The 16,856-nt window shown below is 45.7% G+C and overlaps 2 protein-coding genes across 2 annotated transcripts; both read left to right on the top strand.

The window, feature by feature from the left end:
* Window positions 1-3,036: 3,036 nt before the first annotated feature.
* Window positions 3,037-6,003, top strand: HOXA10 (homeobox A10). The gene is made up of 2 exons (XM_015810621.1): window positions 3,037-4,039; window positions 5,729-6,003. Exons 1-2 carry the CDS (start codon window positions 3,037-3,039, stop codon window positions 6,001-6,003), a joined length of 1,278 nt encoding a protein of 425 aa, XP_015666107.1.
* An 8,459-nt stretch (window positions 6,004-14,462) lies between these two features.
* On the top strand, window positions 14,463-16,363 carry HOXA9 (homeobox A9). Its single transcript, XM_015810620.1, has 2 exons — window positions 14,463-14,997; window positions 16,125-16,363. Exons 1-2 carry the CDS (start codon window positions 14,463-14,465, stop codon window positions 16,361-16,363), a joined length of 774 nt encoding a protein of 257 aa, XP_015666106.1.
* Window positions 16,364-16,856: the final 493 nt, after the last annotated feature.

Genomic DNA, 16,856 nt, shown 5'->3' with positions numbered 1-16,856 from the left:
TCCGGAATATGCTGTGAAATATCACAGCCTTGGAGAAAAGAAAAGGGTTTCATCCTTACCCGTTTCTCTTCTTGCTGCTTTTTCTTGAGCCTGGTGTGGTTGAAGCTTAAAGGCAGACATACAGCCTCGTTGAACTGGGCCAAAGGTCTGATTGATCTCCCCAATTTTGGGAAATGGGGTGCTCCTGATAAGCCAAGACCCAGATTGTAGTGGAGCAAGCCGCATTCAGGAGATGAGCCTAATGTTAAAAGTTGAAAACCATCTTGGGGATGGATTTGGACATTTGCATCGCACTTCTGTTGGCTTTGACAAAGAGAAGAGAAACAGGCTATTCGGGCCAAAAGAGATTATTTATCTATTTCTTCTAATGACTCCTCTGAGTGGAACCAGGTCTTTGGAAGACGGATAGCTGGAAAGTCGCATTGCAGTATCTGTTTTGTTGTTTCTGTCCAAGGTTTCGCTGACCAGTACTAGTTTTCCCAAATTAACCAACCAAACGGTTGTCTCTACCCTATTAATTTTGGAAGAAATGATACTGCTCTAAATATCTGATTATGCCCCTGTGCTCCACATTAACAGCCTGTAACGTATATAAACAATCTTTTCTCTCGAGGAGGTGTGGGGATGAATTGAGAGAGAGAAGTATATTTTTCCTTTTTGCTGAGTTGCCCTGTCTGCAGAGCTTCCTCCATGGTTCAATTCTGCCAGAAACCATCTGAGGCTGAAGCCCTGGGTGCAGTTCTTGGATGGTCGTGGTGGGAGAGAAAGAAGTTAGTGGAGAAAACGGGCTTCGGTGAGGGCTGGGGGAAGGGGATTTTGTGTCTTTCCATAAAGATTTTATGGTCCTGCAAAGTTACAACAACCCCCTTCCGGGCTTCCCTTGCACAAACTAGGAACCTGAGGAGGGGCGTCCATTTCTACTCGCCTTCGGGAAAACTCTCCTCGGCTAGCCTGCCTTCTTTTTCCACTTCAAAGGGACCTGTCTGCGGGGAAGCTCTTAGGAGGAGCAGGCGGATTTCCTTCCCACGGGCCAAACAAACCCGGTAGAGAGAGCCGTTGGCAGATCCACCACTCTGGCTCCCGGGGTTGGGAAGGGCGAGTCGTTCTGTCTCCTATGAAAGCCAAGGGTAAGTGCTGCAGATGGGAGGGCAAGGGTAAGGAAGCCTGCGGGCAAACCTTGGGCAGAAGGAAACCCCCTCGCCTGGCCCCCTCGGTTTCCTTGGCATTCCTAGCATTTTGGAGGGCGTTATGGGCGAAGACGTAGCGGAGGCCAAAACTGAACCAAGCTAAAGATTTACTGCACAATATTGAATTGTTCAAAAGAATATTTCTTACTCGCCTGGGAACTGAGACAGGCGATCAGTCAGTGCTACCAGCTGGGGCGGCTTGGAGCACGACGGCGAAGTAAAACACGAATTGGCAACCTTTTCGTGTTAAACAAGGAGAAGAACATTTAAAAGGAAGCCTCCCAAAAGGTGCAAGGAGCGCTTGAGAGTTGCTCTTGCTGCGGGGACCTTGTCTGCGTGGCTTCCAAAACCTTAAGAAGCCAAGCAAACGAGGGGCAAAGAGTCTTCTCGGTGCTTCTTCATTATAAAATCCATCTCCCTTGTCTGCTGGTCTCCCTCTCTTGTCTGCAGGCTGTCGACTCCCTCCGCCACAGTTATATATTGACTGTATAGAATTATATAGTAGTTTTGCTATGGCCATTCCTGGATGAAAAAAAGGTCTTATTTTTAAAAAAGAAGAGGCGTTTCCCTTATCTAAATGCAGGTATTTAGAAAGAATTCTACTTTGTTTATATAAATCAGGGTGTATACTCTTGAAACATCCTTAAAAGAAAAATCCTAGGGGGAAAAAAAGAAAGATTATGGAACTGTTTTACCAGATCTTTTCATTTCCATGAAAGATTTTAGTTTAGGCTTGTGACCTGGACTTCTGGTTTAATGGACGGATTAATCGCCTTAAAAAACAACAACCCTAAACTCTTCATTTTGCTGCTGGTATGGTAATTCTATACAGGATGCTTGTACTGTGATATTTTTGCTAAGTGGGGGTGAACCACCTTCTCCTAGGCAGAGGTATTGAGAAGCAATACCTCCTACTTCTTAATGTAGTGTGCCAGACTCAGAGGGAAAGTGAGTCAAACACAGGTGGGAGAATTGTCCGCATTGCTGCAGCTGGTATCTTAAGAAGCGGGGGGGGGGGGGGAGAAGAGAAGTGTGTGTGTGTGTGTGTGTGTATCTTCTCGATATCAGTAAGCCTTAGCTGCTAATGAGAGGCTCGGGTGGGGCTTCCAACTTGAGGTGGCGAGGCTGAGAGGACCATCAACCTAGCCTAACGCCTAGGCGAACCGCGAGAGGTAGCCGAGAGGTACCCGAGACTCGTCAAAGTTGATGAACCTGTCTGAGCTTCAGAAATGTCAAGGCAGCCCACGAGTTGTGCAAAAGAGTGGGATGAGGAAGAGGCTGAACAGTTGGCTTACAGGTGGCTTGTTGGTGTACAGGACCTAATAGTTAGCTCTCGCCTTTGCTGTTTTATATTGGCGCATAAGCTAATAGACCAGAACGCGCTAAATTATGAGTCTCATTAAAATCCGGCAGTGTTTTCTATTGTTTTCCTATTGCTGCCACCTTGCCCTTCGTTATATAACCCCACGCATGCTATTCCCCCTCTGAAAACTAGCAAAGGCAGCCACGTGAAGAGATGGCCTACTGCACGTGGAATACTTCTAGACATGCTTGTGTGCATATAGCCACGCAGGCATGTATATATGCGAGGGCACACACCTTCAGTATATTATATTTTCAAATCTATACACAGACATATCCACCCACGCACCCTCCGTGCACAACTACAAGTACACGCACGCACGCACGCACGCACACGCGCCATTCAGACGTGGGCAGGAGAGCAGCTCGCCGCCTACGAAACCAAACTGGGAGGGGTTGTGAACGAAGGCTGGGTTTCCATTGGCTGCACGCAGTCGCCGTGGCGTGGGGGTATCTCTAATCATATTCAGCATGTTTTGCACAAGAAATGTCAGCCAGAAAGAGCTCTCTGCTCTCTTCGCCAAATTATTCCACGGAAATGGCATGTTCGGAGACTCCAGCTGCAAACGCCTTTCTGGTGGACTCTTTGATCAGCTCAGCCCCAGGCAGAGGGGAAGGAGGGGGAGGCGGTGGCGGCAGCGGAGTTGCAGGAGGAGGAGGAGGAGGAGGAGGAGGAAGAGGCGGCGGCAGCAGCAGCAGCAGCAGCAGCTACTACCCGAACAACGGTGGTGTCTACCTGCCACAGGCGTCCGATTTGCCGTACGGGTTGCAAAGCTACGGGCTGTTCCCGGTCCTGAGCAAATGCAGTGAGGACCTGCCGCCGCCGCCGCCAAGCATGGTTCCCACTCCGCACACTTACATGTCAGGGATGGAGGTCTGGCTAGAACCCCCGAGATCCTGCAGCCTTGAAGAGCCCACAAGCCCACAGGCGACCTCTTGCTCCTTCGCTCCCAGCATTAAAGAGGAGAGCTCCTATTGCCTCTACGACTCGGACAAGGCCCGCAAAGAGGCACCGGCCACCGACCTGTCGCCTTTCCCGAGGCTAAGCGCAGAGCTCTGCGCCGTGAATAACGTGGCGGCGGGGGTGCCTGTCCCGGGCTACTTCCGCTTGTCTCAAGCCTATGGCGCCGTCAAGAGCGGCGGCTGCTATAGCAGCTCCCACCACCACCACCACCACCACCACCACCATCACCACCAACAACAGCAGGAGCCGCCGCCGCCGCCGTTGCTGCACCCAGGGCCAATGGTGGCTGCTTCCCAGTTTGCCCCGCAGCCCCAAGTGAGCTTCGAGTCTTCTCCGGCGTTTCCTCTGGCCGCCCCGTTGCCCGAGCCAGGCAAGAAAGACAGCGAGGATTCTTCCCCACCCAGCACTTTGGCCGGGGATTCGCAGAGAGGAGAGGAAGAAGGGCAGGGTGCTTCTTCTGCCGCAGAAGAGCTGTCGCCAGCCCCCTCGGAGAGCAGTAAGCCCCTTTCCGAGAAAGAAACCCTAGGTAAGGATTCCTCACCCACCCAAGGCGGGGAAGGATTTTAAACCCTCCCCCCCCCTTCAAAAAGAACTTTTGCCAGGTCAGCCCAGCCCCAGGAAGGGCAGTTTAGACAAACCTAAGCAACCGCCACAGATTTTGTGCAAGGATGCGGAGATACTGTAGACAGACTGCAGACAGGCCGGCAGATATCCAGCCATAAATCCAGGAAAAAGCTTATACAGAGAGAGAGACAAAAAAGGACAAACACATGTGCATATCCTTTTTTTATTTTATTTTGCAACGCTTAATGCACTGGCGGCAGAAAAAAGAGGATTCGGGGAGGGGGGGGGCAAAAAAAAAAAAAAAAACCACACCCAAGCCAGGCCTTCATGGCCCACCGTGGTGCAGAAATGCCTGAACAGATAACAGAGATGTTCATTAAAAGGCCAAAGTAAGCAAGAAGTCAGCGTCCATAAATAAAACCCTTCAGAACCTAAGTTCTAGTTTACGATCTCGGATGCCTTTACAGACCCCCTCCTCAAGAGCATTCAGCTGGGCTGAAATTCCCCCAGGCGGCAGGGTCCGTTCAGACTGCAGAAGGCCCTGCCGCCGGTGTTCCTCCTGGAGGCTTAACGAGCCTTCCTGGGTAGAAGAAATCCAAAGGGCCGTTTCAATGAATGGGAACGGCCTTAAGAGCGCCCTGGGATCACTCTTCCTCTGCCTTTTATTGCAAAGAAGAAGTTTGTGCAGCAGGCATTCCTGCTACCATGGAACATTAAGTGATAATAACAGCCACTTACTACTACTAGTAGTAGTAGGAATATTTCCAAACTTTTATGAAGTAGGATATTTTAATTACTGATTGCTCATAATTCTTAAAAGCCATGATGATAAGTGTACCCAAGTTACTCATATCCAAATACATGCAAGAATATGTTTCTGGACGGAACCTTAGTCCAGAAGGGAAGGACACCCTAACCCTCCCTCCCTCCCTCCCTCCCTAAAAATAATAATATTTGCAACTCTGCAGATATTAAGGAACCACCTATTCCTCTTTTTCAGTATGCCAGGTGGCTAATTATCTCCTGGCAACCCATGTAAATATAATTAATCTGTGGAAGATGAATTGGTCTTCTCATCCTATGCAGATTTGCCTGCCCTGTTGAATTAAATGGCTTCAGTTCCCAAATATGCAGATTTTTATTTATTTATTTAGCTAGTTTAACTAGCCTGAGCTGAGTTACAGATTTGGGCTGGGGTGTGTGTGTGTGTGGGGGGGGGAAATCTCAAAAGGGAAAAGTGTGGAGCAATTTTAAATTTAGCATCGTACTCAAGGGGCTACATTTTCACACCATCTGTCTTTTCACTTAGGAAGAGGCTCGGAGGGGGGGGGTGTTGAGGTTAGGAAGAGAAATGTTTGAGGGAAAGACAAGGCACTGGCATACCTTGCTGGTGCCAACTCCAAAATCTGGCCATCTTTGCTCAGGCGCCCAGGAGAGGGAAGCAAATCAAGCAGGGCGGGGTGGTGGTGCTGACTGTCTCTGGGTGTGGGTAGGGAAGACCTTCGGAAAAGGGCTTTAAAAAGAGCTCTGGGGCCCCTTGAAGGTTGCCACAAACTTAAGGTCAGTAAGGAAGCCCTCAGGTGTTCCTCTCAGCTCCTTCACGGCGGCGTCCTTGGTAATGTCCCTGGCTGATTTTTTTTTTTTAAACTAGGCGGCCAGAAGGGAGAGAATGCAGCCACCTGGCTCACTGCGAAAAGTGGTAGAAAGAAGCGGTGCCCTTACACCAAGCACCAAACGCTGGAGCTGGAGAAAGAGTTTTTGTTCAATATGTACCTGACTCGCGAGCGTCGCCTAGAAATCAGCCGTAGTGTCCACCTCACGGATAGACAAGTTAAAATCTGGTTTCAGAACCGCAGGATGAAGCTGAAGAAAATGAACAGAGAGAATCGGATTCGGGAGCTCACAGCCAACTTCAGTTTCTCCTGATGAACCTCTGGACACCTTTGAATCGTCTAAGCAGCCCATACAATCCTGCACCCCACCCCGCCCTAACTCACCCCACCCCACCCCACTTGGTCAGGCTTTAACTATTGGCACCTGTGTGGATCTGAACCTTTCAGTCCCGTTCTCAGACTCTCCATAGCTTCTGGGTGATTGATTTCGTTGGGATAAAGCCATATAGCAAGGCAAGCCCAACATTCCTTCTGAATTTCCCTTCTTCTGCTCTCACTTCTGGAGACCCTGGCCCTTGAGAAATAGGATGTCCCAAACACTACTGTGCCTATTCTCTTTTCCTTACCTACCCCTTAAAAAAACAAAAAAAACAACAAGAAAAAAAAACAACAAAAAAAAAAACAACAACCATAAAAGTAACCTAGCCAAAGGAAAGGTGCATTCGGAACCTCTCTCTCCCCGCTAAGCTATGCCACATGTTGCAAACTGGGGTTGAGTGTAGTTTTCAATCATTTAAACATTTGACCACATCACCCCAAACACGGATCGGGTTTGATATTACTACTACTACTACTACTATTTTCTTGTGCAGCCAATGTTAAGCAGCTATTGTGGAAACAAACAAAAAGTCAGATGGTTTAAGAATCCAAAACTGTTCATTTGTTTACTCCTTTATTTTTTTCCAAATGTTTAATATTTCAGCTTTAAAAGTTTTTTTTTTTTTTTGAAAACAGGGAGAGATAGAGGGGGGGGGGGAAGAGAGAGAAACTGCTCCCATCTTTTCTTGAAAGATAAGAACAGTTTTATGTTCCTTAATGGTTAAATTATTACATTTTGTAGTTATGGGTAATTTTTGCTTTAGATAAATGGTTCTTTACCATTTGTTCCTTCTGTTTGACAAGCACAGACAAAGAAAAAACATTTATTGAATGGAGAAGGGGCAGAAGACCCCCGGTTTTGCCTATTCTATTCCTAGAAATGTTTGTGTGTGTGTGTGTGTGTGTGTGTGTTTCTCTCTCTGTGTGTGTATGTGTGTGTATGTCTATATACACACACATACACACACTCTGAAGAATTTCCTGACTGTATGAAATAGCAAAGGAGAAAACCCTTATTTCCTTGATACTGTGAAATTACATGCATTGAAAAAAAATCAAGCGTGTAGTACAAAGAGAAGAAAAAAACCTATGAAATAGATATGTATAAATGTCTATTATTATTAAAATAATTAATATTATTAAAATACCAATACAGTTGGAAGCAAAGCATTCTTTTCGTTATTTAGATGCTAGCTTTACTTCTTGCTCTTACCTTAAATCTTTAATAAAATTAATATCCTAATGCAGCTATGCACGAAGATAAAGCAAACTGGAGACGCTGTTCACATTTTATTGGAAGAATAAAAAGATGTCTTGTGAGTTTCCATAAAACAACCACCACCATCAAATAATAATAATAATAATAAACTGTTTTGGTGTCTGCTTATTTTCAGAACTCTTATTATTAAATTTTGTGAACTTTTACGTTAAAGAATAGTTGACTAAGCCGCCTAAAATTATTTTAGGAATCAATTTGAACGGTAGACAGTCTTAATGTGCCTGGGCCACATAGGAATGGTGCAGTAAGATTTGTCAGCTTTTGTTCAGTTTTATGGCTTGCCAGTATAGCTGGACTGTAGCCATCTTAGAGGAAAAGTATCTTCAGTTGAGCGAGAGGAGCTGCATAGACTAACCAAACTGAGAATCTTATCTTTGACTGCAGAGAATTGGCACTGCTGCTGTTGTTGTCACTACTTCGTGAGTATGATTCTCAGTTAATCTAGTACAGCCTCTGAGCATGAACTCCAAAGCAAAACCTAAAGGACTAAAGGAAAACAGTGTGAAAAGGGGAGCCCTAAGAATCTGGATTTTAAACTTCACTGGCCGGTGTTGCAGGTTTTCTGCCATGATTCACCTGGCTGCAGGATGTGACTAGGCAGAAATGTCATCTTGGGGTTCTGTATAAACCCATATCTATCAACTGTAAGATTGAAACAATGGAATCATTAAAGCAAGGATTGTTGGGCGAGGTTGATGGGAATTTGAATAGTAAGCTACAGCCAATAATCTCCTTCTCACCCCTCTCCCTCTTTCCTCCTCCTTCCTCTTCCTCGTCCTCTTCCCTCTTCCTCCTCTTCCTCTCCTCCTTCTCCTCCTTCTCCTTGTCCTCCTAGGAGACTTTAGACCTGATAATCTTTTTTTTTTTTTTTTTTAATGACTATTTACGGGGAAGACATTTTAATCACCCACGGCCTACCTCCCCACTCTTCCTTTACTTCTTCTCATTGCACACCTGTTTATATTCTAAACATTCTACTGAAACGATTAAAAATGGCCAGTCAGATTTCCTAATATTTATAACAAAGAAGTTTGGTAAGTGGAGGTGGAGGGGCTGTTGGTGGGAGAAGGGGAGGAGGACACAAGGAGGAAGGCTCGGCTTTCGTTTACTGGCTTGTATTTATTTATATAATGGGCTGGGGGTTTCCCCCCTTCTTTCTTTTTAATTCCTCCCCCACACCGGGGCTCTTTTGCTTAAAGGAAAGCGGCCACGGGGAACCCTGTTAATTAGAAAGCTGAAAACTGGTCGGTGATTTAGGTAGTTTCTCGTTGTTGAGGCTGAACATTCCTCTCTCTCTCTGCAGCACGAAACTGCCTTCATCACCTCAGTTTATAATCATCAAAATGTGTGCAATCCCAAACAGACGCTTAAGGAGGATAAAAGCATCGCCTTTAACTACCGAAGGAATCTGTGGGGGGGGGGAGGAGAAGACACCCCCCCACGCGCGCGCGCGCACACACACACACACGCGCGCGCGCGCGCGCACACACACACGCTGTCTCCTGAGGCGTCAAGTCCCAACGCCATTGTTTCTTTCTGCGCGCCGAAATGCTGCTCCCAATAAACCGAGGCGGAGGAGGAGGGGGGCGTTAAAAAAGAAAAGAAAAGAAAAGAAAGAAACAATGAAAAAGCCGAATGGAAGAGACCTTCAGGGCTAAGCGGCATCCGTTGACTTCGGATTTTTTATTTCTATTTGAAAGGGGGGACTCCTTTCCACAACTCCGAGATTCCTTTCAAGGTCAGGGGCATTAAATAATTATTATGCTTCTCCTGTCCGAGGAACCCATTCCGCTGCTCGTCCTTGCGGTGGGATTGTGGCCCTGGCTGCAGGCTCTGCTGCAAGTGGGATAATATTGCCGCCGCTCCTCTCCACAGCTCTACCGGTTTCAATTCTCTCTTATTTACGGGAAGGAAGGAAAGAAGGAAAGGGAAAAAAAAATTGACAGCGATTTTCAGTGTTGAGCTATACTGCATTAAAAGGGGTGCCGGCGAGGGACGCGCGCGCACTTTGACGCCTGTCTGGCTCTAACTTCTTCTAGCGCGAGCCTTCAACTCTCCTCCTCCTCCTCGGTTTCACTCGCCCCCTCCCCAATTTGGTTCACCTCTTTTTTCTTTTCTTTCTTTTCTTTTCTTTCTTTTTTCTTTCTTTCTTTCTTTTTCTTTCTTTTTCTTTCTTTTTCTTTCTTTCCTTCTTTCTTTTTTGAGGAGGAGGATAGGGGAGTGGGGCATCTAGGGCGCCTCGCCCACCCGCGCGCGCGCGCGCGCTCACACACACACACACCGCTCTGGGCAAGGTGAAAGGAAGACGGAGGGCCCCGAGAGGCGAGGACGCAGCGCTTCCTCCAGGGCTGGCAAGGCCTCGGTTACGATCATTATTGGAATGGGTCCGGGCGCCTGCATTCCAGTGAGGCGGCATAAGCAACAGCGACCTCGCTCGGGCTGAGGCGGCGTGCCGGCCCCTCGCCTTCCCCTTTTATGTCCGGCAGCCCCGCGAGACGGAAGGAAGGCGCTGCGCCGTCTTGTTTACATCCCGCACACACGTTATTTACCGCTAGTGTAAATGAACAAGGCCCTTCTCCTGGGTGTCAGAGGGTGTGAGGGAGCGGGCGGGCAGGCCGACGTGGGGTTCGCAAGAATAGGACGTTTTTCTTGGTCTCTGTTTTGTCTCATCTCACTTTTAATTTTTTTTTAAAAAAAACCTTTCAGATTTCAGACTTCAGACTTCAATTAAAGGAGGCCTGGAGATGGAAATCCAATTTTTGTAAATTTGTTTTAGACCTTGCGTTTTCGTTTAATATTGGTGAAAAGCTCACGTTTCGCAGCACAGGGGTTTGTTGTTTTTTTTTGCTTATAACATAGGCATGTATTTATAAACACACATACACTATATATATATTATCCAGATTGGTACACACACACACACAAAATCCCTATATATTATCCAGGTTGATGGTGAAGCATGTAAATACACATCTATATATACCTGCCTTTATACACATATACATAAACATCCAAGCAGGTAATGTGTGTCTCTGTGTGAATTACACACTTTGAACTAAAAACCATACTTTTTAATGAAATATATAAACAGGAAAAGGCTCCTTACAATGACATTGAAGAGCTATTCTTGGGTATATGTGTGCTAGACTACTTCTCTTGCTAAGTTCTTATTTATTTCTTATGGGGCCCCAAAAGTCTCACAGCTCCTGAATTCCACAGCGGAGGGCCTCCTATCAAATTTTCCTCTAAATTTTAAGTGCTTTTGGGTGGATGTGGAAGAGATTCAGACTTGTCTCTCTGTGTGCAGAAGTCTAAATATAGAGGAATCTAATCTGTATTTGAAAGCAAAAGGAATAAGGTTTTGAAATGTCTTTTTTAACTGGCAGAATCTGTGAAAGAAAAAGAAAAAAAAAGAAAAAGAAAAAAGAACTCAACAGCTCAAAACTTTTGTTTGCTCTCTCTGGGAGGCAGGTTCAAATACTTTATCTTTAAAATTAGTAGATATTTTAAACAGCCCAGTGGTACTCCATGGATGTTAAGTGAACACCTGCTGAGGTAGAGCCTATTTAAATCAGTGGGACTTACTTAGGAATAGAATTGGGGGTTAGATTGGAAGGGGGGGGGGAATGCTGAGAACTAGTATTTCAGAATTAGGAAATAAATGTCCCAAAACACTCTATGTGAATCCCTGTATTGTACATGAGTGGATTATGTTTAAGTGTACTTATGCATAAGGGCATGCTTAAGTACACTTTCTTGAAAATAATCCCAAATATTTTTGTTCAGGGTTTTAAAAAAAATTGTTTTAGCTTCCTTATATGGCAGGGCACCACATTAAGTAATTTAATACTTACTTAAATGATAATAGAATTATAAGCAGAACCAAACCAACCAGTTTCATCCAGTTTCACATTGTTATTATATTAAAATTATACAGATTGGTTACAAAGAATTGTTGTGAAAATGTGGATGTTACTGAAATAAAATCTTGACATAGGGAAGAATACAAGAGAGATAAAATTGGAACTGTCTGCTTATATCTTGTTGTACCTTATCCATTTCTGTGATTTCAAATTGAAATATATCCCTTTATCTACATTTCTTATTATAGTTATTCCACAGCCTCTATTTAAATAATTTATATAGACTTTATTCTTTTAATATAAATATAACTTGTTATAAAACCTAGTTCTCTTTTAGAAATTAATGAAATATAAATAACTGTAGCTTCCAAAATGCAACATAGTATAGAATATAAACATTTAGGAACCCTGCTATTAAGATTTTTTTTCCTTCTAAGAGAGGGGAAGTTCATCACAATACCAAACTTTAGATTTTAAACAAAATTATGTAAGCCATCCATTTGCATGTATTAACAAAGAGAGGCATACGCATTTATAAATATACATTAGATATGTGTACGTATAGAAGAGAGAGATTAAACACACACATTTATAAATATATAGATTCATTCATTTATTCATTTGTGGCCTATAGGGCTATTTCTCCCTACCACAACCATAGAGTTCAACTGTTTTACTATAGAAAAATCTTCCTCTGGTTTTAAAATAATTTTGGGTGGGGATGAGGTGGCTAATAATACCCCCTTGAAACTTTTTTCTTCATATGTGTAACGTATTATTTCTTGTAATTTTAAGATCTTAGGTTAAAAAAAAAAATACATGGCGGACTCCTAATTTTATGTTTTTTCTTTCAACTTTTAGCCTTCGATGAGCAAAGAATGTAAAGCAAATAATAAATCTATCCTTTCGGTGCTGAATATTCATACATGACTTTAATTAGCACACAGTTCCTCCCTCACTCTGCATTTTCTTCCTAAAGCAATTTTTTTTTTAAATATAGAGATTGTAGAGATCTCTTTTTCTTTCCTTTTAGTGATGGAGATACAGGTTCCCCTCCTCAAAAAAAAAAACCCCACAAAAAAACAAAACCCACCCACAGAATAAAGGAAAAAACTCCTAAGGGGGAAGCGCAGGAACCCTCCGGAGAAGATACTGGATTCAAATGCCACAGGCACCCCGCATTTAGCCATAACTTTAATTCACAACACTGGACTTGATCTGAGGACCGAATCACCTTTTTCGTTTCGCCAGAAGATGTAACCCTCCGCTCAGTTCCGACGTGCCAGGTTCTGCCGCAGAGCAGACCAGGGAAGAAATAACTACTTATACCCCAAACCTAGTTGTTTGGGACTCAAATCCTTCTTTAAAAGCCCAGCGGGGAAACGCTTTGACCGGACGACGAAGGCGGCTTCTTATTCTTTCCCATTCCTTCTTAGGAATCAACCGTAGATACAAGGACACAGATATTATACATAAATACATATGCCGCAGACATCCCAAGCGATCGATCTGCAGGCTCCCCAGCGCGCATACAGACGTATGGGGTACATACCTACGTGCGTGCGCGTGCATGTGTGTGTGTGTGTGTGTGTGTGTGTGTGTGTATGTGTGTGCCTATATAGATGTACAATATCTCCCAAGCGCACAATACACCCGTCCCACATAACCTTTCCGTGCTTGCGCCGTCCTAAGGAGAAGGTGTTGTAACAGTTCTGGAAGAGGCTTACAAATCTCGGGGGGTGGATTCTCCTTGCAGTCAACTTGATCGAGGGTGGGGGTCTTTATTTCGTCCGTAAAAAAGTCCGGGTCTTCCCTTCAGTTTAGGCGCGCTGTCTTCCTCTCTCTCCCTCTCTCTCTCTCTCCCCCTCTCTCTCTCCACTTTTCGCCGTCTTCCCCCCCCCCCTTCATTTCTCTTATTTAAAAAACGCTCCTTTGCTGGTTGTTACCAGTGCCATTGCCCCGAAGTATATCTCTCTTCCACCTTCCAACACAGGGAGATGTCCCGAATAAGATTGGGAAGTGCCACAGAAATAAGGAATCAGCCACAAATGCCTGTGTGTGTGTGTGTGTGTGAGAGAGAGAGAGAGAGAGTGAGTGTGTGCATGTGTGTGCGAAAAAGAGCAAGAGAACCTGCAACACACCTGCAAGTTATCTAACCTTAGTGGCAAAAGATAAAGTGATAGATTGAGCCCCCACACAAAAACTGAAAAAAGTTGGTTTTGGCGGTGGCGGTGGGGGGGGGAGGGGAGAGGCAATCCTCAGCTTCAAGCGAGTTTGCTTGAGCTCCGGCGACTCAACAACCCCTCTTGCGAGTCAGAAAAATCCGCATCGGAGGCGCCTTTAAAGAAGTGGGTCTTTCTGAGAGCCGGGAGCCTCTCCTGAGTCTTGCCTCGCTGTTGGGGCGCCCTAAAGTTGGGACCAGGGCGTCTTTCAGGAGGAGCCCAGGGGTGGATTTGACTTTTTCCTGCCAGCCCCAGTTAGCTCTGAACTCTGCTGCGCGCTATTATTTACAGTGAGTTCCCAAACTAAACACAACAGTATAATTTAACCTTTCCAGGCACTCGTAAATTTTTACGACTGTGAAACAGAGCAACGCAAATGAATATGCCCATAGTTACTGACTTAATAACAGCCTGTGGCTCCCGGAACAATAACTCCTTATGAAATATAATAAATATGTATTTAAATACAGATTGCCGCCAATGTTATTTTCTTTCTTTATGGCATAAACGATTGTATAATTTTATGTGAAGGTCTCCGATCACAAGAAGAGCAGCATGTCTGCGCGGTGCCCTCTTTCCCTCGCCCTCTTTCTCTTTTCCCAAGGAACAAGAACCATTGATGGAATGATTAATTATGATATAAAATAGTCCACTTAAAAAGAGTGATCATAATAGACCCCCCTTCAAAAAAAAATAGTCTGATCTTTTTATCTCATTTGGCCACAATTAAAAGAAACTTTGCTCTACAACTTGCTTATTCCTTTGCATTAAAAAAAAAAAAAAAGGAGCATATGGCTTTGCTATAAAAATGATGGCTGGAAAACACTGACCCATTAATAGCCTGCGGACTGATTTATTCTTTATTGTTCTGCTGCCCGGGCACGTGACACGCGGCAGCCAATGGGCTGACAGGCAGCCTTCAACTTATTAGGTGACTGTACTACTTCGCAAGGACCAAGTTGTTACATGAAATCTGTAGTTTCATAATTTCGCCAGGGCTCGCCTCTCCTTTGGTTTGGCCGGGGCGGCGATGTCTTCGTCGGGGACGCTCAGCAACTACTACGTGGACTCGTTCCTCCTCCACGAGACCGAGGAGCTGGTGCAGTCGCGCTACGCCTCGGCCCCCCTGGGCCAGCCGGCCAGGCAGGCGACCCTCGGCGAGCACCCCGAGTTCAGCCCCTGCAGCTTCCAGTCGAAAGCGTCCGTCTTCAGCACTTCCTGGAATGCCGTGCACCCGCCGAGCGCCAACAATGTGCCGGCCGTCTACCACCCGTACGTGCATCACCAGCCACCCGACGGCAGGTACATGCGTTCGTGGCTGGAGCCGATGCCGGCCTCCTTGTCTTTCCCCGGCTTGCCGGCTAGCAGGCATTACGGCATTAAACCTGAACCGCTCACGGCCAGGAGGGGTGACTGTACCACCTTTGACACGCACGCACTCTCTCTGACTGATTATGCTTGTGGTTCTCCTCCAGCTGATAGGGATAAGCCAGCCAACGACGGGGCATTCTCGGAAAACAATGGCGAGAGCGAGGCAAACGGAGACAAACCCCAGCTGGATCCAAGTAAGTGCACTTGCATCAGGGCCCCGCTGGACTTGAGGAGAGAAGGAGAGAGGGAGGGAACGAGCGAGGGTCTGCCGAGGCTGGCTTCTGAGGCAGGATCCATCTTGAGCTATGCGGCAAGGATTGGGGGGGGGGGTGGTTGTGTGTGTTAGGATGGGTGGTCAGAAAAGGGAAAGCGCTGGGGCTCCCTGGAACTGGGGGGGTGGGGGTGAGAAGCCCTATGTGTGTGCCTCTGTCTGTGTGTGTGAGTGTGTGTGTGTGTGTGTGTGTGTGTGTGTGTCGTTGTTTTTCTTTTCTTTTCTTTTTTCTTTTCTCCCTCGCCTCTCTTTCTCGGAATCTGCAGGCGCGGTGGGCTTGGCAGAGAAAAGACCGTTCATAAAGATGGTCTGATTCTCAGCTTCAGACTGCCTTTCTCAGACCCACTGTGCAAGGGAGTGTCACATGTATGCTTTCCCTGGCTATGGCTTCTGCTAGAAGGCTGGATAGGGAAAATTCGGGTGGGGCAGGGGGAAAGAAAGGTGTGGGGGTGGAGGGGGGGGGAGAGAGAGAGCTGTGAGGGAAGGAAATCCAAAACACTGGGTATGAATCCCTTTCCGTTAGCTCACAAATCCAAGAACACCCAGTTCAGGGGGAAAAAAATCACCTTCTTTCTCTGCCGAATTTGGAGAGGAACACACCCACAAATCAGGTTCATAGGCAGGTTTATCCTTAACAGCTGGAATGTGGGGGGAGGTTTTTTGTCTTTTGTCCCCTTATAACCAGAGAATATAGAGGTATTCACAAAGGGTGCCCTGTTCTTATGGGTTGTTCACCACCATCTTTTCAATAGCTGGGGGGTGGGTGGGGGGGAGGTGAAGAGGAAGGAGACAGGGGCAAGGTGGGGAGAAAGCCGGAAATGCCGGCTTTAAAAGTAGACTCTGGATAAACAGTATCAGGGACACTGGGTGCTGACATTTTACTGCAATTCCACAGGACTCTCTAGTGTGTCCCAGTTTGAAACCCACAGTTGCCCAGTGAGAGAATATTTTGTGTTAAGAGTGGGTAGTGATGAGGGCAAAAAAAAAAAAAAAATACATTTGTATGTGAAAGTCCTTGCTTCCTTCAACCTGAGTATTGTTTCCCTGCAGATAATCCAGCAGCAAACTGGTTACATGCAAGGTCCACTAGGAAAAAGCGTTGCCCTTACACCAAGCATCAGACACTGGAGTTGGAGAAAGAGTTCCTCTTCAATATGTATCTCACCAGGGACCGGAGGTATGAAGTGGCCAGGCTCCTGAATTTAACCGAGAGACAAGTGAAAATCTGGTTCCAGAATCGTAGGATGAAAATGAAGAAAATTAACAAAGACCGAGCAAAGGATGAATGATCCTGGACGGCAGGTTTAATCTGTGTCAAAATAGCAAAATCCGCCCTTCCCCCCTGCGGTCCTTCAGCGCCACACAATGCAACTTCTCTACCCCTATCCTGAAACTGTACCCAGGCCTCGCATATTTTTATTTTTTCATTGTTGTTTGTCCTTGGCCAATTCAGCTCTTGAATGTACCTCGCCAGCGTCCAGAAAGACCGCTGTGTCCTGGTGCTATTTTGGAGGTACCGTCTTTTTTTCCATTTTCTACTCATAGGAAAGCAAAGGAGGGACATTACCGCACCAGGGTGATACGTTGCTTTGTCTAAATCTACCTGTCAAGAAAGAAAAGAAAAAAAAAAGAAAGAATGAAAAAGAAAAAGAAAGAGAAAGAAAGAGAAAGAAAGAAAACTACCTTTTAATGCACAATTCTTTATGGACTGTATAGGTTAGTTGAAGTAGTTAAATTTATTTGCTTGTTGCAAGGCAGAGAGAGAAAGGTCTGCTGTAATAC

Source organism: Protobothrops mucrosquamatus, unplaced genomic scaffold (assembly GCF_001527695.2).
Source record: "Protobothrops mucrosquamatus isolate PMUCROS unplaced genomic scaffold, P.Mucros_1.0 scaffold12, whole genome shotgun sequence".
Lineage (NCBI taxonomy): Eukaryota > Metazoa > Chordata > Lepidosauria > Squamata > Viperidae > Protobothrops > Protobothrops mucrosquamatus.
This window is presented reverse-complemented; position numbering and strand designations above follow the sequence as displayed.

What these genes read in the sequence shown, in the direction of transcription:
- HOXA10 (XM_015810621.1), top strand. Translation starts at nt 3,037, where the DNA reads ATGTCAGCCAGAAAGAGCTCTCTGCTCTCTTCGCCAAATTATTCCACG. An exon ending in TTCCGAGAAAGAAACCCTAG is followed by an intron (nt 4,040 to 5,728) that starts GTAAGGATTCCT and finishes TTTTTAAACTAG; the next exon opens with GCGGCCAGAAGGGAGAGAAT.
- HOXA9 (XM_015810620.1), top strand. Translation starts at nt 14,463, where the DNA reads ATGTCTTCGTCGGGGACGCTCAGCAACTACTACGTGGACTCGTTCCTC. An exon ending in CAAACCCCAGCTGGATCCAA is followed by an intron (nt 14,998 to 16,124) that starts GTAAGTGCACTT and finishes GTTTCCCTGCAG; the next exon opens with ATAATCCAGCAGCAAACTGG.